The sequence below is a fragment of the Melanotaenia boesemani genome, chromosome 20, assembly GCF_017639745.1.
Source record: "Melanotaenia boesemani isolate fMelBoe1 chromosome 20, fMelBoe1.pri, whole genome shotgun sequence".
NCBI classification, from domain to species: domain Eukaryota; kingdom Metazoa; phylum Chordata; class Actinopteri; order Atheriniformes; family Melanotaeniidae; genus Melanotaenia; species Melanotaenia boesemani.
Window position 1 is genome coordinate 19,339,768 of NC_055701.1, and position 22,480 is coordinate 19,362,247.

Below are 22,480 nucleotides of genomic sequence, written 5' to 3' on the forward strand. Positions count from 1 at the left end.
TTTCACTTCTCTTAACTAGAAATTCAAGCCAAATAAAGATGGTAAACAGTTTTGGTCACACAAGGAAGGTCATGTTTAACCTGTCTGACGAGGAATATCCTTTGATCCAAATTAAGCCGACAATAACCTTTTATATCAGTTCATGCTGACAGACATTTATATGTTTAGCAAGAAGATGTTCATTTATCTTTTTAAATTTAGCAAAACAAATAGCGGCAAGACAATTGGCATTAAAACTTTATTTATCCTGTTTAACTTGTTATTTTGATTTCTAATGAGTTTAAAGCATTAACAGAGGAACTCTTAAGAAGGATTTTGTAACATTTGAATTTGATATGAACAATACAAAGAGCACAAATGCAAAAGTTACTGTTTTATAACAGAGAAAATGGCATCTACAGCTTAAATGGGAACGCTTGAAGAGAAACAAGACATAGTCATTAATGTGATTCAATGTCAGACCGTGATTATGATATTCTGGAACAATTTGTCTTGCAAACAGCTTAATTGCTTACTGTGGAAACCCTTAAGCAAGGTGAGTCACAAAGGAATCCAATGTCGGTGCCAACTCTCAGGTTATGAAACTTGGGAAGCGTTATATAAAAGAACTCCTGGGAAATTCTTACTATACCTGAGGGTTTAAAATGTCACATTTTACTTAAGCTTACCCAACTTTCCTGAAAAGTGTTCAGTTATCAATCAATCAAATTTTATTTATGAAGTGCTACAGTTGATCAAAGTGCTGGACAGAAATAATAAATAAAAAAAAAAGAATAAAAAAAATACAATATGCTTATAAATGATTCTGATTAGCTCATTTCATAAGTGACACCACTCTCAGGTGTCAGAGGCTGATCTAAATAATGGATCTTCAGCCTGGCTTTGAACAGAGGAAGGTCCATGATGAAGTGCAACTCCAGGGGCAGAAAGTTCCAGAGTTTGCCTTAATTATCTCTTAATTAAAGCTTTAAGATTGTAGGTATTTGTACTGTTTACTAGCATATACCACACCCATCATATAGTATTTTAAGCCTGTTTCCTTTGAATATAATGACGTGAGGGAAGATTCCTTTCTTTACCAACGGATTAATGTGGAGATTAAACTTGTTTGGACTGTCAAACTGAAACTGTCATCAACTGAAAACAGTCTTTGTATTAGCTTTGTTTGCTAGGAAAGTTAGGCTCATGGCATACCTGTTGTAAATGATTGTAAAAATATTATTTTTGTGTGCTTAACACACTAATTGGTTCAAATCCATTCCCAAAATCTCCCCCTAAAGTTTAATGAAAGTGGTTCAGGAACCACTTAATATTTAATTTGATCCTGCATCATAACAGTTTGATGGAAACAAGGTCAAAACAATGACTTACCCCATGAAGACAGCATTACTCCCCCCCCCCCCTTCTCTGGAAAGAGGATTTCCTTTCTTTTAAAGGGAAGTCCACTTTTGATACAATCATCACAGGACAACAAAGGGAAAACTACCTCTAATGTATTTCATGTCAGGATATAAGAACAAATAACGACACCCTTTCTAGGTCTTAAAATTAAATGACAAAAGCTTTATAAGCGAATCAAACCAAGCTCTAGCTGTCAAAATGTCAAACATTGTCTCACATTTGAGTCTAAAATACTTTGGAATTCATGGTTTTGTTAGTAATTGTGAGGTGTTTGGATTCCGTGGTGTGAAAAACAACTCATAATCATTACCCTTCCACCACTGTGCTTGACAGTTGACATTAGCTGCTTGTGCTGCTTTTAGATTTCAATAAAATCTCCTTTAATCCTCTAATAAACATTGTATTTCCAATAAATTGAGGGCTGGTTTAGTAGTGTTACTTGTTATGTAGTTTTTTGTTTAATTCTGTTGTGACTTCCCTCTTTCTTGGAAAATGAAATCAGATAAAAAGAGATTGTTTCCATTCGAGAAAAATAGATGTAAATTAAATAAATTTATTGTCTTTATCTAATAACATTAAAAACAGGGCAACACCTGTCATTCTGTATAAGGTTATTGCTTATGTAACAATCCTTGCTCGGGTAAAAAAAAAAAGTTTTTGGGTGTTTACAGCCTCAGCTTCAGCAAACCACGCCCGGTAACAGGCGTGGTTTGCTGAGGCGGTAGTGCGCTCCGCTCCTATCTCCCTCCCCCTGCATATTTACCGAGTGGCTGTGACAGCAGCAACACCAACAGGAGCAATCCATCCTCCGCAGAGCTTCACCTTCCTCTGTACTGTCTACATCCCGCAGACATGGACGTGGAAGTGCTGATGTGCACGGCGCTCTTGCTCTCCATCCTGCACGCCTTTGCGCTCTAGCCGTGCGCTCCCGGTTCGAGGCACATTCCACTGCTGACCAGAAAGGGACTGTTTTTTATTCTTTGCTGAGACATCACTGTGTAGGAGAGAGAGGGGGGACAGCAGAGAGCGAGCAGCAAAGGAGACCACACTGTCGGTCGTGACAGCAAAGGCCGTTTCAGAATATCTGGCAACTGAGAGTGGCTTTTTATCCTCCATGATGGCGAGTGACTCTCCAGCGCGGAGTCTGGACGAAATCGACCTATCTGCTCTGAGGGTGAGATGATTTCAGCATTGATTTCTTTGAAAGATCTAAGAAACAGATGTGTGCGCGGTCTTCCTTCTCGTGCACCTGACGGTGCGCCCTGAATAACAACCGGCGGGAGAGCAGCGAGAGCTGCACAAGGCGGATGTTTGGGAGACGGCCGCCACAACGTGTCAAATAACGGATCAAATTAGAAATAAACTAACATGACGGGTGGTTCGCAGACTTGAAGCCCCGTTTATTCATGACAGTGATAGAAAGGCTGATAATATGGATGATGCTGAACTGAGGCTGTAGCTATTATTTTTGCTGACCTGGATAGGGGCTTGTGTATCTTTATTCTCTGAGCCAGTATATTATAGGCTTATCAGCTTTGATTCAGAGTTCAATTGAACCTATTTCTACCACTTACTGCACTTACTTCTCTTGAGCCACACAGGAAACACAAACTAGTTTTTCTATCTTGTTTTGCTGCAAACAACCTACCTGTGGTAACTGTAACCCACTGAATGAAAGCTGAAGCCTTGCATGCTGCAATAGCCAGTTCTTTTGTTCATCTGCTGTGTACTGGGGGTTAACAAGACAGAAAAAAACAAAACAAACAAACAAACAAAAAAAAACAACAACACCAAAAACAGAACAAACATGCATGTAAACAAAAAACAAATAAAAAACAAAACAATATACACAGTCATACATACAACCAGCTAACGATTGTGTTCATGCGTGGATACATTTGTTTTTACTTCACTGGGCATTATCTGTGTTATTCCAAGTCTTTTGTATGTGTTTCTAACGTGTGGGTGTCTGCCAAGCTTACAGTCGGCTGCATACAAGTAAAGGATGCTGCACATGACAACAAGGCTTTAGCTTAAGATCTGTTTTTTGCTTTGAGAAACAAAAAACACATCTCCTCTGCTCTCCCTCACACACACAATGCAGTTGTGTGCCTGCCTGCATTCACCAGGCTCCTCATCTGCTTGATTGTACCCATATGCCCATTTTTATACCCTCACTCCGTCTTCTGTCTGTGCTTGTTTACTTCTCTTTCATCATGCTTGCTTGCCTTCATTTCTGTTTCAACCACAGCTGCTCATCCGTCCACCTTCATGCAGTTTCATCCTTTTTCTTTTAATTCCCCCCCCCCCAGCATCTTGTTTTGCCTGTCTGTCTGACTGACTGAGTGCACCACCCTGTCTATCTGCCAGCCGCCTTGTCTCTTAGCATTATGTCTGTTTGCCCACCTCCCTGCCCTGCCTGTGTAAGAGTAATGTCTGTTTCTTTTGAGCTTTGCATGTAGCCAGTTTACAGCAGTGAGAAGAAGATTGGCACAGACAGAATGTAACAGAGAACACGAAACAAGAGGAGAAGGATGTGCAGGGGTTAAAACTTTGTAGGGATGAGGAAGAAGGAGGGGAAGTGTCCATATATTCAGAGTCATGCATATCTTGTTTTTTTTCCGAGGTATGACACTAAGTGCTTGTCACTCACTGTGTCTCAGAAGCAGCTAAAGGAGACACATGCACAAATGCAGTCTCTTCCTTCGTGATCATCTAACAACTTCTCTTATCATGTGATTTTTGCATGTTTGTTTATTTGCAAGTTAAGCATGTTCTTGGAGAGAGAATGATCCGGTAAGGTTTTCTGGTTTGTTCTCTTTCCTCTTTAAACACATCTTTGTATGGAAATATTTATAGACCCAGACTGATCTTAGGCAAAGATAAGTTATGTTTTAAGAGACGTTTTAAGGAATCCGAGGTTCACTCCTAAACATGTCTAAATAAGACCCATTCTATCTATTTACATCAGATAAATGCCCACACAAAAATACAGACACAGTCAAAGATGAGAGTAGAGTCAACAACTGGACTGGCTAGACAGGAAGTAGGTCAGCTGTCTCTGACGCAGTAAGGGGGGGGGTTGGTAATTATAATACTGACATTAGTGGGGATGATGGGGCATTGTGCTTTTGTGGCTATAAGTGTGTGTTAGTCAGCCTTAACATCATGCAGTCTAATACACATAAAGACACAAAGAGACAGACAAAACTGAGTGGGAAGTACAGTGGAGAAAGAAGTGGAAGTGGTTTTTCATGTTTGCTGTCTCTGCACTTTTTCTCTCGGTCTTACTTACCCTGCGGCTTTTTTCTGTGGGTCTTGTCTGCTGGCTCTCTGCGACATTTGCTGCTGTTGCACATCAAACCCCATCAGCACCTGTGTAGATGCAGCATGTTTTGCTTGAGTGGGAAAGGCCAGACTTAGTAGGGGCAGGCTGCTGTTACCTACCACGACGTGACTCACAGTGACAGCCAAAAGACACAAGGTCGAAACACTGCGGTTTTCATACAGACAGTGGTTTTTATGTAAAGGGATGCGAGCATGCTTAGGTCAGAGGCATCAGAAGCACGGGCTCATGCAGTCAGCTGATGAGAGCAACAGATGGCAAACCAGCAGGAAGTACAGCCACTGCGTTATGCACACACGCACACACACACACACACACACGTACTGGCAATAGAGTTGTGTGCTGTGCAGGGACTCAGGTGTGAGAGCTGAGATGAAAGAGAGGAGCAGGTGAGTATGAAGGGATAGTAGCATGGTCATGGAGAGGAGAAAGAATAACAGTAGATGAGAAAATGAATGCAGCTCAGAGAGTGTTTAGAGTTAGAGTGGGAGAGCAGAAAGAGAGGAAGAAAACAGCAGAGGCTGGGCTCGGGCCAAAGGTGGAGATGTGACCAGTGACTAAAGTAGTCCAATGCAAAGACCCCCTCTCCTGAGCTTCTCCCTCCCTCCCTTTCTTTCCCTGTTGCCCAGTAAGGCCACATTCCTCTGCCCTCACCATGGACGCCATAGTAACGGGGCCACCACAATGCCCAAGGCTTACATAGAGCTTATTCATGAATAGTCTATATACTGTATGGCAGTTTGTCGCTGAGAAATGACGCTCTCCCTCCCACCCTCTCTTTCACGCTGCCTGCCTGCTTCTAGTTGACCTATTTTTCCCCCCTGAAGTCACTGATGGCGTTTTGCTAAGTGTTTAATTCTCTGCTATGCAACTTCAGAAATGTGTAAGGGTGTTGTTGGGCATGTTTGGTTAAATTCTGTTATAGGAACTGAAATAGTTTAATATTTCTAAAAATATCCGTTACACGCCACAGCGTCTGATTTACACATGACTTTTTGGGGGTGTTTAACATAAACAATACAGTACAGTATGCCAAAATATTAAAAGATAAGACAAAGTCCAACATGTTTAAAAGGCATTTAGAGTTTTGATAAAACCTGAGGATGTACAACACCGTGCCACTGTCTTTCTTCTACTTTGTCCTCAAGTACACACTTGCACTCGATCAGAAGTGCTTGAGAGAATCATGCACAAGTAAAAAAAGTTCATAGTGGGAGCCGAATCCCTCCTTTGTGCCTGAATCACATGACACAGTGCAGAATGTTAAGAAAGATGGATTGAAATGACAGAAGGAGAAAGTGGCAGTCAGAAATTGAGAAGAAAAGATGAATGATAAGGGCGACAGATGGATGGGTGAATAGATGACAGGGAGAGGTGTGAGATGACAAGTTGGCATAGACGGATGGAGAGAGGCGCAGAGCGGATGGGTTGTTTAGCATTGCAGAGCAAACCCTGCAGCATGTATCGTCTTCAACAGGCTGTAAATCTGTGATTAAGAGTTGACTGCTGTTAATGTAGTGTACATGTCTGGATGGGATGTACTAGGAATTAGGCTTCCACCTCATCTCCTTGTAAAAGCAAGCTGGGGTGAGCCATGTCGTTAGGTGTAAGTGGTTTTATAAGAAGCAGACCCAGCCCCAGCATGACTCCTATCATCCTCTTAGGGTCTCTAATTTAATCCACCTCACTTTTCTGAAATTCACTTTCTGTAGATGACAACTGCATTCACCTGGCTTTTGTCTAATAGGCAGAAACATATCTTAAAGATATACGGTAAAAGTCTTGTTGAATTTTTGTCCAAAAAATGTGAAATGAACTCTCTACTATGGCAGCTTGGGGACAACATAACGCAAACTTTAATTATACAGTATTTCTGTCCATTAAATATATACCAGCTGGCTTTGAACCATCTGGAGAACATACATCTGATATTCACCCCCTTTTGATCGGTATTTTGAATTTTACAGCTGCGTAAAATTAGCTAGTTTCTGACTTTGTTTATCATTTAGTGCTGGGATGTTAGTGTTTTTACAGCCTTCTGGAAAATAAGATGATAAGGTGATGATAGAAAGTACCTCTGCTACACTGCAAAACGTTGTTCAGAAATGTCTTGGGATCAAGGTGAAGAGTTAAAGAGACTGACTTGGCTGCAGGAAAAATAAGTGCATTTTACAAAGGCCCCATCTCATAACATAAAAGATTTTAAGTATCTGCCACTGACTTTTGATTGTCTGAAACTGCAGAAGACCTTAAGAGGTCTTGTGAGTCCATGCCTCAGTCAGAGCTCTTTATGTGCAACAAGTGAGATGTACACAATGTAAAACAGGTGTTTTCTTTATTTTAATCTTGTGGCTGATGGGTTTCTAAAATCAGATAAAATTTCCATCTTTTTCACTTCCTGTTTTCATTGTAATTGTTCATTTGAAATAATTATCTTTATGTCTCCACTTATTTTTCTTCTATAATTTCCTCTTAACTTCTGCTTCAGATGATAAAATATTTCCTTGTGTGGCTTGCATGAAAGAGCTGCAAATGCTGCTTAACTGAAAGGAGATTCCACAAGGAATTTCTGTGGAAACGATGTTGTGTTACTGGTGTTAAAACAAGTTCCCACGCCCATGCCACTCCTCTCTGTAAAATATCACTTCAGGAACAACAAATATTAAATGCATCATACTGTTTCTGTAGAACTAAATCATGTTTATACCTGCCATAAGTAACCAGGACTATGAAGGGTTTTGTTCTGGTTGTAGTGTTAAGGTTTGAACTTAGATTACCGGTAGTTTTTTTTACACTTAAGAGTTAAGGTTAGAAGTGTAGCGGATGGGATTGGAGCTGGTAAAAGTCTCTACACGTTATAAAATGGCTTTAACAAGAGCTGCAGCCCTACACTCTTAAATCCATTATTAATGACCTATACTGCCCATGGACCAATATTCCCTGTTTGGAGAAAAGAGTGGAACAAGTGCTGTAGTCATCTCAGTGCCCATGTTAGTGCCCAAAGTGAAATCAATTCCAACTTACTTGTAAGCAAAACCCAGAGGAATTGGTGTTGTGTCCAAAAACCAAAAGAAGGGGAAATCACGACACATCCTTTATTTTATTAATTTATCTTTTTAGTGTAGAGTTGGACACAACAAGTCCAGGTGTATTAGTGAGACCTGAATTTCACGTACAAGCTCTGCTTTTTGTGCATGAGTAAAAGCTAACCGGCATGCTTGGGTGCAGAAGTGGAATTCAGTCCTCATTATTCATAAGCCTTCTGCACTGTATTTGTTTATATTCACAAGTCATATTATCATTGCAACACTCAACAGTAATATTGCACCTTTATGTGCTTTCCTAATATTTTTCTATCAAATGTTAGCATAAAATGGAATGGAAATTAGTCATGTATGACTAGTCAGAGTCATGCTTTGAATGTTGCAATGTGTTTTTAGAAAAATGAAGGAAGTTGGGGTTTTTGTTTCTATGTTTGGAAAATTCTTATATGTCAAGTCTGCCATGAACCTATTTCATCAGTACACAAAGTAAGAAAAAAACCCTAAAAAAGAACCCTGTCATCAGTTTTATAGCAAATCTTCCTTGGATATGTTGACATTTAGGAAAAGTCATGTGTCTGCATTCTTACATGATGTCTTAATTTGATGATTATCATTCTTTTCTCTTTCATCTGGGATTACAAGGAACAGTAAATCTAATGGCTGATGCTTCAGCATCTATATGTAGACACGCACAATGATTCACTGGCCATCATTGAGGTCATGTGGCAGTCATGTGGCAAAAGAGAAAAAGAGAGAGAGAATACGTTTCTTCAGTCATTTGGAACTTTAAAGCAAAGACACAAACATGCATGAACACACACTAATATAAATGCACTGACAAAGGCTGGCACGTGCTGAGAGCTCATTCTGCAAGTGGCCTATAAAATATGAATGATACTGCACTATATTTTTATCAGCCAGCCTAAGGACATACATAAACTGGAACACAAAAATACTCAGATTCTTTGTCTAAAAAACACTCATTCTTTGTGACGTGGATTCAAGAGAGGCTCATGTGTACCAGCATGTGTCTTCTGGTGCTTGAAGTTCCTGTATACATTTACATTTACAGCTATTTCTTTTTTGCATATGTGCCAGACTATTTTTCTAGAGTGTTTCTGTTGAGTATAAAGGGAACAAGAAGTGCATCTTCAGATATGTCCTGGGAATTACTGTCAGAACTTTGTATGCAGCTCTGAGAGTTAATTCACACAGCTGCCAAATCCTCATACACACTCACTTGCAGAAAAGCAACTGATGGGCAAAATATATATATATATATATATATATATATATATATATATATATATATATATATATATATCTACCTGCCTCCTTGGAAGCCATGCTAGTGAGGTAAACATCTTACTGTCTGCTAACAGTCCATATCTGACTTCACACACGTACTTGAGATTGAGAGAACGTTTGTTGACGTCTGTGTTTGAATGTGAGAGGAAGTGCATGTGGGTTGGCATCTGCAAAACACAACAGAAGATGAGGGTTGAAAAAAAATGACAAAGAAAGGAAGGAGAGCAAGAAAAGCACAAGACCCTGTCTTCAGAAACAGCTGACAGGTTGACAGGTCTGCTGAGACCAACAGAAACAAACGCATGGAGACAGAGCAAGAGAGCAATAAAAAGAGGGAGGCGGGGATGGATTTAGAAAAACTGGAAAATGAGAGGGGAATGAGCCAAAGTTCAAAAATATTCCTTTCAAAGATATAAACAAACACATGAAAACACAAAAAAACGTTCTACTATGCCATCCAACTACTGTTTCAAGGCGCTCTTCTTTTAATTTGACCATACTTTTATATTATTTCCCGCAGTGTACTGTGGCAGCACAATGATAACTTAATGCCATTAAAGTGGTCTGCAAGTTTAACAGCAAACCTGCAGAAAAGACGTGTGACGTGCAGAGAATTAGAAAGCGGAAGTGACTGATGCAAAAACAGACAGGCTGTGAAACAAGAGAGAGAGGTGGTAAAGATTGAGAGGAGATTGAAAGAGAGTGCATGTGTAACTTTTCAAAATGGAAAAAAAGCTCTATTAAAGGCTTTTGTCATTTTTTTTCAATGTAGCTTGTACAACAATGTTGTGTATTTCAGTGAATCAGTAATTAAATAATTCCTAATAAGTTGTTTGTGGCTTGTCCCTGCATGCACAATTATTAACCAGATGCAGCATTATTTCTATGTACATTTTCCAACTGAAGTCAATAATAATAATAGGTGAAGGAACAATTAAAAGGCCAGTACCGAAGGAACTCAGGATCCACAAGGGCTCATAATTTAAAAGCATGTCAGATTAATAAAAAAAGCCCAAGACCGCTAAGACATTCTGAACCCAATATTTAGGACCTTAAATCTACCTGGTAAGATGAGTAAGGCTGAAAAACAATGAGTCACAAGTTTTAATATCAAGATTGGGCCACAAAATACCTCAAAATACCTCATAATACTTGACAGACTTTACAAATATTTCATGGACTGATAAATTCTGAGTTATACTGATGAGCAGAAAGGTGGGCTCATGACTGGATAGCAACTGAATGTAGGAGACCAGTTCAAATCAGGCACCACTGAAGTGGAGGATGACTGGTATTGGCTGATATTCTTACACCTATGTACAGTTTCTGGAAGATACCTCCTTCAAGTAGGTGTGCTTTTGCAGGATAATGATCCATCACATAAATCCTAATACCGTATGTAATTTAAATCCTATCAAAAGATTCAGACTTTATTTGATATGAGATTCAAAGATGGCAACTTGAACTGATGGATGGTAATTCATGAAATGAGAGGATGGCTGTACTGGTTACTGAATAATCTTTTTTTAGTCTGCATCACTTTTTAGATCTACATACCCTACCTACTTTATATTTAGTACACAGAATTTGTTAATGGTAAGGACACGAAGAGACATAGCAGAAACTGTTAAAAGGTCCTGAGTGTTTCTGGGAGTTGGAGAGTCATTCACTATTGGAATGAGAGGAGTGTTGGCAAGAGGAACATGTCCTGGATACTGTCAGGAATGAAAGAGGATTGTGTAGATAAAAGAGGGAGTGAGAGAGACATAGATGGACTTGGTCTGGTTGGAGAACAGAAGCTGGTGAAGCAGAGAGGATGTGGAAGAAGGAGAGAAGGAAGGAGAGGGTAAATACCAGCTATTGTTGGAATGCCATAGCAACATGCGACAGAGGGAGGGGGAGGTGTGTGAGTTTGTGGGGGTCAGTGGGTTTTATCATCTGTTCGAGGTGCTTTCAGTTCTGTGTTGGCAACCTAGCGACTGTGGGCTTGAATTATTAGCTAGTCTGGAAGGAAGCCTAAAACAATCCAGCACTGCATTTCAGAGCAGTACATGAACACTTGGAGAGCTTAGTAGGTATTGCATGCTGCTGACTTAACCAAAGTCCAGTTATTTTGGGTAAGCAAGATAAGGTCCCTAAGCAAATTAGTAGTAAGAGAACCATAACAGCTGTTTCAGTGCTTAATGGAATATAAAACCTAATGTATATTTGGTGCTTTAAACACTATGCCTATGTCTCCCAGTTTGGCTGTTGAAAAACAGATCATTGGCTTTTAGGAAGGGAAAAGGAAGAGGCATTGCCATATAATTATAATTGTTTTGGTTCTTCTTCAGGTGGTTTGCCTGCTCTTTTCAAAGCCCTTTATATGTCCAGCATCGTTTTGAATACCAAAGTCCACTATTACTACTAGCCTATTGCTAGTTATGCTGCACCAAAAATCAGCCTATTCCCCTGCTTTCGCTGACGGTGTCGACAATGTGATATTTAGCAGGTCTTGTGTTTCTGTGTTAGTTTTGTTTTTTATTCTGTTAACACTTGCTAATTGGTAATACCAGATTGGTCTAGCTTTGGCTGAATTCTAGTCATTTTCCTAGCATTTGATCACAAACTCTTAGCAAAGCTTATTGTTTTGCTTAGTTTGCTAAGGATTAGCCTGTCTGAATGTCTAAATCTTAATAATTCCATCGTGTTTCCTTTGCTTTTGCAGGATCCTGCTGGCATCTTTGAGCTGGTTGAGCTGGTAGGGAATGGCACCTACGGGCAGGTGTACAAGGTAAGGTACTCCCATAAACAGACTTTGATACCCATTAGTCTGCCATTCTTAAAGCATGTTCCTCCAGTCTACAAGCTTTTACTGTTACTCTTATGACATGAAGAAAAGAAATAAGACTGAAGGAAAACAACAAACTGGAGATAAAAGCAGCCCACAAGCTTTGGTGAAATTGAACATGAAAAAAAAAGAAAAAAAAAAAAGAATAGCAGAATCTGCAGGCACATCTTCCAGAAGATTTCACTTGTATTTTTATCTTTTTTTTCTCCTCCTGTCTCTATCTCTACTTTGGCAATTGTTTTCTACGCCAGCTCTTCCAAATATGGCATTTTAAGGGGAAATGTTTCTTTGGGGTTTAGGAAGATCTTGTTCTAAGTTGGTCTGCAATTGTAACATCACTGTGGTTTGAGCAATGCAGCTGTCAACTGGTCTCAGCTGTTTCCTACAGTTTTTTAACCAGTATCTCAGTCCTAGTCACTGGCTTCCTCTTTTATTTGTGATAGCCTGTCACTTTCTAGTCGAGGCTTTTGTCTTCTACTACACAGCATGAGGTAGCACCAGCCTTTTTCATTATTTCGGGCTGCATTAAACATGTGTTTGTTTAGATACATGTGGCTGGATTTGACATATGTAAACTCTGTGCACAGATGTATTTGTGTGTAAGAAGGTGGGTTTAATGGGCTGCAGAGTCAAGGTCAGGTGGTGATGAAGAGGAACTGTTCTTACAGCTGATTGGAGCAAATGAAAGGTCAGACACAGGTCGAGCATGCATCTTCATGCTTAAAAAAAAATAATCTGACATGCTCACGTGTGCATGCATGCTTGTGTGGGACAGAAAGGAGAATAAAATACAGAGAGAAGATGGAACAGGAGCATTAGGTGTAACCACTTATTGCTGACGTGAAAGTCATGGTTAATTTATTGGCTGATATTCTTCCAGTAGCTTATGTTACCGAGTCACAGAATGGCACTTTCATTACTTGCCTGTTGAGTCTGAGGCCCTTACAGTTGATCATCACCACTTTCTGACTGGGTGCTACATGCTCATCAGAGTTATGATAAAATTTATTTTCTTACTGCTACTCTAATGTAGTCTAAAATTTAAGAGGAACATGCAATCATTAAAATATTTATTGTCATTTGTGATAGGAAACAGAAAATTCTCATGTTTTAAAGCACAAAATGTGGGTAGAGAAAAAAAAAGACACACCACACACTTGGTAGTCATATGTTTCCTTTCACTGCTGTAGATAAACTGTTGTAAACCAGAAAAGTCTGCACTCATACATACAGATAAGGAGCCGAGTCACTTGAGCAAAAATGTCATCTATTTAAAACCTTTCGAGTGGTTGAGGTCGCTCGTCTAGGCGAGTCACCTGAAGAGAATCTCTGACTCACTGAGATGATAAATGGACCCTCAGCCTGCTGGGTATTAGTGGACAGGAATTGCTTGGCTTTCTCAGAATCATTTTCACGCCTGTTATATCAGAAAAATAACATGCGAGAATATCTTTCGGTATGATCTGTGGCAACTCAAATGTAGTATTCTCATTCTTGATCTGTGGTTTTTTGTCAGTGTGCTGTGGAACAGGCGGCAAACATTACTTTGCTTTTGATTTTTTTTAAATTAAATTGAAGTTTCTTGGTGTCTAGTTACCAATTTTAATGTGATGTTTATGTTGTCATAGACTGTGAGTTAACTCCGTTGTAGGTGTTGATTGCAGCCTTTTAAAACAGCATAAGCTGCCGTTTGTGCCAAGCTGAATTTTAGTACTATTGACTACAACTGTCCAAACTGCAAATTTACACTTTCTCTTTACCTCAAAATACAATAGCAGTTCTGTTAGGAAAAAGGTAGGCGATCTTTGAGCTTATTGAAACTTTAATAAGCCTGTTGGATGAAGTGGAATATGCATCAGTTAAAGCAACACCACCTAACGTTCCAACCTTAAAACTTCATACCTTTGGACTTATTGTGATGTACGCTGGCATTTTTTATGCACATTGGAGCTGTCATTGCCCTGCAGCATCCAAAAGGCTGAGAAACAGCTTTTCACAAGTTTTATTTCCAGCCCACGGCATAACGTGATAGTTGCGTTTTGCTTTATAGCACCGCGTCACTACTGGATATTCACATATTGACTGTTTTGAATGGCGGCATGACTGATTTAGCAAAGAAACGCATAAGGACATTATTGGAAGAGGCAAGGAAAAGAAAGAGAGAAAGTTACAGAGCAGCAGATAAGACAAGAGTCAACGTAAGACTGACTTTTACTAGCACCAAAGTGCACAAATATGTTTCAGTCAGGTAGAAACTTTTGACATTTCACCTACAGTGAACATATAAATTACTTAAAATAACATACAAAATATTTTTTGCCCAAAAATTAATGTAGTAGCAGCCCACCTAAACCCCCCTCAGTACTGTTAGTCCCTGTATGTGGGATAAAGCCAAAGATATGCAAGTTTAAAAATGCTTGCCTTCTTTGTTCTTTGTATATGTGTGTAATTGTCAGCACAGTGTTTTATGTTTTCACTGATAAAAGCTCAATAATGTGTGTTGAAGCTGTACTTTCATGTGTCTGGGTGCAACAGATACCAGGTTTATCAGTTATTCCATTACCCCCATCTAGTTAAATGATACAGATCTGCTCTTAAGTGCTCTTTTTTATCTCTGTTTTCCTTCCTATGTGTAACTAAAATCTTGTTTCAGTTAAAAAAGTCTTAAAACATTTTTAATTTTGTTACAAATTCTATGTCAGCAAAAACAGTAAGGGGTTAGGAACAGGAAAAGTGAAATAGCTGCAGTCAAAAGGTTATTTTATTTATTTTTCATTTTGCCTCTTCCTGGCAGCCATGTTTCCTTGTTTTTCCCTCTTCTTCCTTGTCTCTTTGTTCACCACATTTTTCATCCTTTGTTCTTTCTATTTCTCAAATCAATAAGTAATCACATTCTTCTTCTTGGATCTCCTGGTTTTTTGGGTTGAAACTTCCCCTGTGAGTTGTGCTTATGGGAGCAGCCTACAGTATAAGTATATATAGCTTCTACTTGCTGCTTTAAAAGGGCCATAAATATAGAACATGGGTAATGCTGAATAATTAAACATATTCTATCTCCACTCCCTCCCCTGTCTACTATTCTCTGTGTATTCACTTTCTTTTTCTCTCTGCTGTTATCTGCCTTTCCATTGCTCCCTTCTACTTTTCCATTTATTTGACTACGTTAATCTTCTCTATGTTCTCTCTTTTTTCATTTTATCAAGTGCCTGCTTTTGTAATGCGTCTTCCAGTGTTTCTTTCTTGTAGATGCCTGTGAATATGGGGTTGATGGTTTTTGCCCTTTTCTAAAGTGAGGAAGCTCTTGCTTGTTTCACAAGGTGCAATGGTGGGAGAAAGAGCAGAAATAATCCCTGTCCAGCCATTGGCCGAAACAGCTACTGACAGGCTTATTGATTGGCTAATTGATTAATTACAGATCTTTCATTCTTATTAGGAGAAATAACTTTTTTTTTATGGCTTTAAGGACGTGTTTAAAAAACTGCTAATCTGGGAAACTGGGAATGATGACACATGTAAGCTTGTTACATACTACGCAAGAAGAGAGAACTTTGCTCTTGTTCTCGAGGCTGCATGACCAAGAAAAAAAGGTTTGTTTTAATCCGATCAATTCATATTCCGAGACAAGGTTTGCTCTTGACGGGGCGGAGATTACTGCGGAGAAGATGTCTGTATTTATGCGCGATGAACAAATTCACGTGAAAGTTTGTCTGTGGCAGGGCAGGGTTGTGCATGCGGTGGTGTCCGTGCCTTTAAATGCCACATGCAGTGTATACATTTTTGTACTTTCTCAGCACCTTGATCAGCTGTTCATTAATACTATCCATTAAACCTTGCATGCGGAAGTGACAACTTTCAGCTTCATGCTTTTTCGCATTGACCATACCCACCTCAAATGTCCAACCAATCACACGCTACCTCTCAGAGCCCCACAAGATAAAAATTCTGCTCGGCATTAAGAATATGTCGCAAGATGTCCCCAACCATGGCTTCGAGAAAAAGAACAAAGTTCTCACTTCTCACGGAGTGTGTAACAGGCGTTAGGCCCTCATCTCATCACATCTCCCTTCAGGTGCTCAGCTTTAACAACAATAAACCAAGATTGTCTGTGTGCGAATATTTGTGTGTATGTTGTCTTTGCATCCCACACACACTCTTTCCATCACTTTACTGTCTCCATGCAGCAAAGAGGCAGTGGAAATAAGTGGAGAAGAGGCTACTGGTCTCCCTGATGACAGGGAACACTCACTGAGCTCCTCCTTGAGCAAAGTGCTCCACATTCTCTTTAAATATTCACCAGTCAGTCTAAAAGACAAGCTTTCGCACATATGTATATACACACATACAAACACACACACTGAAGCAGAAGTGGCCATTGGGGATCAGGGCCATGTGGCTTTTATACAGTATGCACCCGCTGTGACAATAACCCATTTACTGCTGTGAAATCTGCAGGTGTATCTGAAAAACTGATCCAACTTCGCCCAGTATGCCCAGTTATTTTCTTTAAAATGAGAAGATTTCACAACATGTAAAACAAAACTGAGATGTTTGCATTTACAACCTCATGTCATTGTTGTCATTATGACCTTGCGGCCATGTCAGGCTGCTGATGTAAACAAGCAGATGGGATGTAGATTAGGATTAGGGTTTAAAGGAATACTTCACCTGTTTAACCAGTCACACCTGTATATTTCTCTTTCTGTTTATCACCATGCCCTCTAGCTGTTGTTTACTTATAGTGCTGCACCTGTTTTGCACCAATTCTCCACTCTCTGTTTTTGCTGCCCTCTTAATAACTGAACAAAACTGAAAGTTTTTCCTTTTCTACTAGAAGTCTCTCTGCAAAGGACCATGGGACATTTTTCTCTCTGCATGCCTGCCATGTCTTTATCATATATATATAGGAATGATTCACATGCTCACTTTACATGCACATACACACACAATATATGTACATTTTAATGAAGCAGTGTGATGTCAAATCCATCCATCCATCCATGCATTATTCTCTGTGTAATAAGCAGTAGAAACTGACAGAATGATGTGGAAGCTCTCCCCAGTCACATCTTCTAAGTCCTTTTGGAGGACACCAAGGCATTCTCTAGCTAGCTGAGGGACGTGTCCTTGATCTGTCCCAAGGCCTCCTCCAGTAGACCGGTACAGCATTCATATCACTGTAGAAGTTGTCCCAATAAACCTGTCAGTCTCATGTCTTCTACAATCAATCGTGGTCTTAAACTTTATCATTTGAGGTAGCATCTTATTACCAACACAGAGAGGGGAATCCATACATTTCCAAATAGTGAGCATTGCCAAGGACTTAGAGGCACAGATTTTTCATTCTATCTGTAAATTGCTCTAGTGTGTATTAGAGGTAAATTGGACCACATCATCTGTAAAAAAAGCAAAGAAGCAGTACTAATCTTGACTGTGAAACCCTCCACCCCTTGGCTGTGCAAAGAAATTCTACAAAGCTTGTATACATCAGAAACTAGTGTCAATTACTGCAAGGAGCCAAATGAGTACAATTTAAAGCAGATTTTAATCTCATACACATAGCCTAAAATCCCCAAGAAAACAGTAGCTTGTCATATTTTATAAACTTAAGATAGTGTGAAAACATAGTGAAGGAAAAATTAAGAAGTCCGATTTATGTTAGTGATGATGTTCTCATAGGGTCTCAGCTGTGGCGCCTGCAGGCTATAGGGTTCAGCTATAATTTGCATTTATCCACATCAACAACAAGACCACGCATTGTATGCATGTTACCATATACAAAAGCATCTCACTGTTGCATGGGCATTGTTGCAGCTGTTCACATTGTGTCATTGCTCGTCTTTATGGCTTAATTTTTCTGTTTGGCTACACACAGTGGCACAGACACATGCACACTTCAATCTCTGGAGTCTTTATGAATGAACTGTTAACCGTGACTGAGGTGGATGTTGCCTGTTACCGTGGGAACAGCAGATGGACTTGCTCTGCCCAAATTCGGGGACACACACATGCCTACACACGCACCCACACCTGGCAGTGTGTTCATTAGCCTACATCCATGCTCTGTCTTCCCCAAGGCCACACGGCCCACTTACCCACAATGCACTCCTGCCACCCAGACCAGAGTCAATTAGTCATGCCTCATGTCAATAACAATCTCTGTTGTTTTTCTCTGTCTCTTTTCACCATATGTTTCCCAGACTAATCTTAAACTCTTGAATTGTACCTCAGTAGTAACAAAAAAGTATTTAACTGGGGCTTTCCCCACTATGTGGATTACTACTCATCAATAATTAAGTCAATTATTATTACATACCCTGACTCTATCTACAATTCTTTATTGCTTCGGTCATCTCTTTTACCACAGATTTTAGTCTTCCCTTTCTTTCCATCCCCATTCTGCTTTTTTAGTCATGTTTTCTGTCCTTCCTCACACCCTTGTTCAGCTGTTTCCTTCCTATCTCTTTCTCACCTTCAGTCTGTACAGTAAATCAGCTTGGCTGTTCTTTTGACCTCCAGAGCTGCTGGAGCATGATGCCAATGTGCTGAACCTGCCGCTTTCCCTCCTCACTGCAACCCTCCTCCTTCTCCATCTCTTCCTCCACCTTTGTAGTGTTCCCCCACTGGGGTAAATGCTGACGCTTTTGCTCTCTCTTAGATCTGGTTGTCGCAGGGGGGGGATTTGTTTCTTTCGGGGAAGATGAAGGCAGTTTCATTTGAAATGAGAGATGAGGGTGTTAGCAGGCAGACTCACAGCTAACTGTCAGTAAGCGAGTGTATGAATGAGTTTTGGTATGAATTGAGTTTGATATCTATCTGGCCATTCTCCAACCTGCTTACCCAGACATATTTGAATGATGAAGAGATTTGCTGGTTATGTAAAATAGGGTTGCAAAACCACAAAAATGCAGAAGTCTTTTCTGAAATGCTGGAGGCATGCCAGCTTAAGCTATTACACCGGCCCCAACTGAGACGTATTCGTGGGAAGTGGAACTGAGCTGTGAATGTATGCAAACTTAAAAACTGACATAGTAAAATATACAAAATATCTGTCACTTTACAGCTGTGGAACACAGTGCCTATACTGGCATACATATACTCCTAGGTAGGCATATAAGGCTGATAAAGGACCAGGTGTAATTAGGATGATGGCTATAGAGACTAAATGTCCATTTGGTCCATTAAATACATGCCAGTGTGAGATCACTCACTGTTTTTTTTAGATTCACATACTAGATTTTCAAGTTCAGTATGATAATAGTCACCATCTTGGTCTTTGAATGTCACATGCTGACAATCAGAAGCAGCTTTTTTTTCCGCTATTATATTCTAAAACCCTTTTTAGACGTGTTCATATTATGTTCATGTTCCACAATTAGTTCAGACATACCAGTAAATATTACAGAGTTAGCCATAATGAAATATTTGCCTTTTCACACTGGACTGGATGATTAGTTATGATCACTAGTCCTCAGAGTCACAATAAACAGCCTATTCACACCAGCTGTTATTTATTCGAATCCGAGTCTGTTTGCTTGGAAAGTCGGCTTTGTTTGGGTATTGTGAAAACGCAAACAAATTCTGATTTGAATCAAAGAAGTGGACTCTGTCCGCCTACAAACGCAGGTCTCGGTCTGCTTCAAGCAGTCCAACATATCCCGTTAAGCTAACAAATGTCAAAGCGGCTTGCCATAGGAAGTCATAGGACTACAAAACAAAGTGCATTTTGGGTTCAGTGACTGGCATTGTGGATAAACACAACCAAAACATAAGCACATGTGGGACGGTAGGCAACTCTAGTTTGCAGTCAGACATGGACGAATCTGGGAAACGTTTTGACAAAATACGATCAACCCAAGATTCCTGGTAGCTGATCCAGCTCTATATTATAGAGATGTGACGTTCATGAACGAATTAATTCTTTTGAACGACTCTTTTAAGTGAACGATGGGAACCGATTCACAGCTGTGGGCCATTCATTTGTGAGCCATTCTTTTTATATACAAATTTTTGACACTGCCTTAATCAAATCAAATCAAATCAAACTTTATTTATAAAGCGCTTTTCATGCTACAGGCAACACAAAGTTCTTCACATGATTAAAAACATTTATGCATATCTCAGTTCATATCTCATTGTTCAATAAAACAGGCCTTTACATACATCAAAGTAGAATAAGAATAAGAATAAAAACACTCAAAGAAATCTTTCACACAGGCACACGGACACATGTATACACACACACGCCAAGCCCATTTTACTGACTGAAATAACAAATCTGTGGGATTCTTTCAAACAGCTGATAACATGATATAAGGGATACATAGCATGATAAGAAGCAAATTTCTATTTGCTTAGCACAGATTTTAACCTGTGTAAATGAGTTTTTTGTGGACAGCTGTTTTTATGGGATTCAGCTTCCATTATAGGGGATAGGGTCATACATCTGTTTGCTTGGATTTAATAACATCAACAACAAGCTTAAAAAAGCTATTTGTTTGTATTACATCTGTTTATACATAAATGTATGTTTCTGTTAATCTGGGTCACTCATATGCCTATCATGAATGAGCTTTGCATGGAAGAGAGGTCATCCTGTTAGTTGTGATAGGGCCATCACATCAAAGGATATATTATCATTATGACGGCAAGCATTTGCTATTTTTTGACCTTACACACAAACAATATGCATTTACATGCAAATCTTCTTTAAATAGGCTACAGTAGAATACAATATTAAATTATATAATTGTGATATGGACAGGTTTGCGTATTCTCCCTTTATTTTAGTGCCAGATATGCCTTTGATCTAATTTGCTTATGATCACAAGTGAGTGTATTTGCTTGTGTTTACTGCTTTTTTCTTGCTAAATCATTTGGTGTGCATTTGTGCTTATTTAGTAGCTGGTTGTTCTTTCAGCAGGCAGGTTAATGAGCTAAGTAAGACTTATGAAAGATTATTTTTTCAATGAGCTTCAGCTGATAGAAATGGGTCATTCAAAGTTGAATAAACACTCACTGACCATCTGATGCAAAATCATGCATCACCCCCACCCACACTTCAATAAATGCCCTCTATTCTGCAGATGGTTGCGGTCATCTTTCTTTGTCTCATATTTCTTTCTTTCTCACTTTCCTCTCCCACAAACTCTCTGCTTGTATATGTTTCCTTCATCTTTACTTGCCCCACTTGTTATGTCTTTTTCCTTTTAAATCTCTTCCTGTCTCAATCTGTCTCCCTCCTCTCTCCTTGCTCATGCGAGTGTAAGAGCAGCCCCGGGGTGCTGCTATATTTCCAAGGTAATGCAGTAGTAGATTGGAATGGAGGCCTTTGTCACTTTTATTTACAGCCTCACTGATTTCACAACAGCAAGTGTGCACGGACATGCATGCGCACACTTGACTGTGCGTATTGGTTTGTGTGAACACGCACGGATGTGGAATGATTGCAGGTGTTTGAACTGCAATGAGGTGTGTCTGGGAGTATTGCCCTCGTATTTCTCTGGGTTTCTTCCAGCAGAACTGTTTGTAATGTTTGTTAGACAAAAGTAGCTTTTATTCTGCATCGCAGCTTCTGCACCCTCTGCCAAGCTGGCTGGGATTTGTAAGGCTACAGTCTAGAACCAGTGGGTGTTGATACGAAGGTTGCTGACTGAAACACCAGTTGTCTGAAATCCTTCAACCCTGACACAGTTGAAATTGTGTTTATGTGTAAGTGTGTGTGACCGCAGTCTGCCTCCAGGACACATCTGTCACAGAGAACAAATAAAAAGAAAAATGTATTTGGGAAAATCCTGGGGACATATTCCATAGCTCACTTCTCCCAGATATTCTGTTGTTAAGGAGTCCTATAAGGGTTTATATGATGCATTATTACAAGTCCGAAGCAAGGGAAGCAATGCTTAGATGTCATTTACTTCCTGATTTTCTGAATATAATAGTGTTGGATTACCAAGAGGGCACAGCTTAGGATTATGGGGTGACCCATTTCCTTTCTACAAAGAGTTTGCAACCTAATCTGTCAGTCTGCTTCTACTTTAGTGAGCTTATCTATGCATACATTAACATGGTTAACCATATATGTTTTGCTTTTTACCTCCTTGTTTTATTTCCAATTGACACGAAGGCTGAGGCAATATGTAGAATTTTTGGAAATACATTCAAAACAGTTTAACTCTATTATATTTAAAAGGTAAACATAAAACATAATAACAGCTGTAATTTTCAACTGCAATGACTATCAGTTTAAAATGCATGCCACTGCACTATTTATGTGCTTTTAGTGGCTGCTGAAAAGTGATGCATTAAGTGAACAAGGGTGGAAATAAACCCACATAAATACTAAGGAACCACTGTGGAATGATTTATTGGAAAGTTTTAGCCATTTCTGAAATGTCAGATGTCAAAGCACTTGACACACAGACAGGCAGAGTAGGGTTTCTCCTTAGTGTCTCCTTAGTGTTTAGCACAGGTGCAAGGCCACTCAAGTGGATGCAGCTTGCCTTGTGACATGTTTAGTCTTTAGATTTTGGTACATAGCCATAATGAAACATT

At 39.6% G+C, this 22,480-nt stretch overlaps 1 protein-coding gene across 14 annotated transcripts in view; it reads left to right on the forward strand.

Annotated features, from left to right (window-relative positions):
• Positions 1 to 2,179: 2,179 nt before the first annotated feature.
• tnika (TRAF2 and NCK interacting kinase a) overlaps positions 2,180 to 22,480 on the forward strand; it is a 57,919-nt gene continuing 37,618 nt past the window's right edge. For all 14 annotated transcript variants that reach the window (XM_041972103.1, XM_041972104.1, XM_041972105.1 and 11 more), the window contains exons 1-2: positions 2,180 to 2,575; positions 11,807 to 11,872. In XM_041972103.1, coding sequence (XP_041828037.1) covers positions 2,516 to 2,575; positions 11,807 to 11,872 — 126 coding nt within the window. In that variant the 5' untranslated portion in view covers positions 2,180 to 2,515. The remainder of the gene's footprint in view (positions 2,576 to 11,806; positions 11,873 to 22,480) is intronic.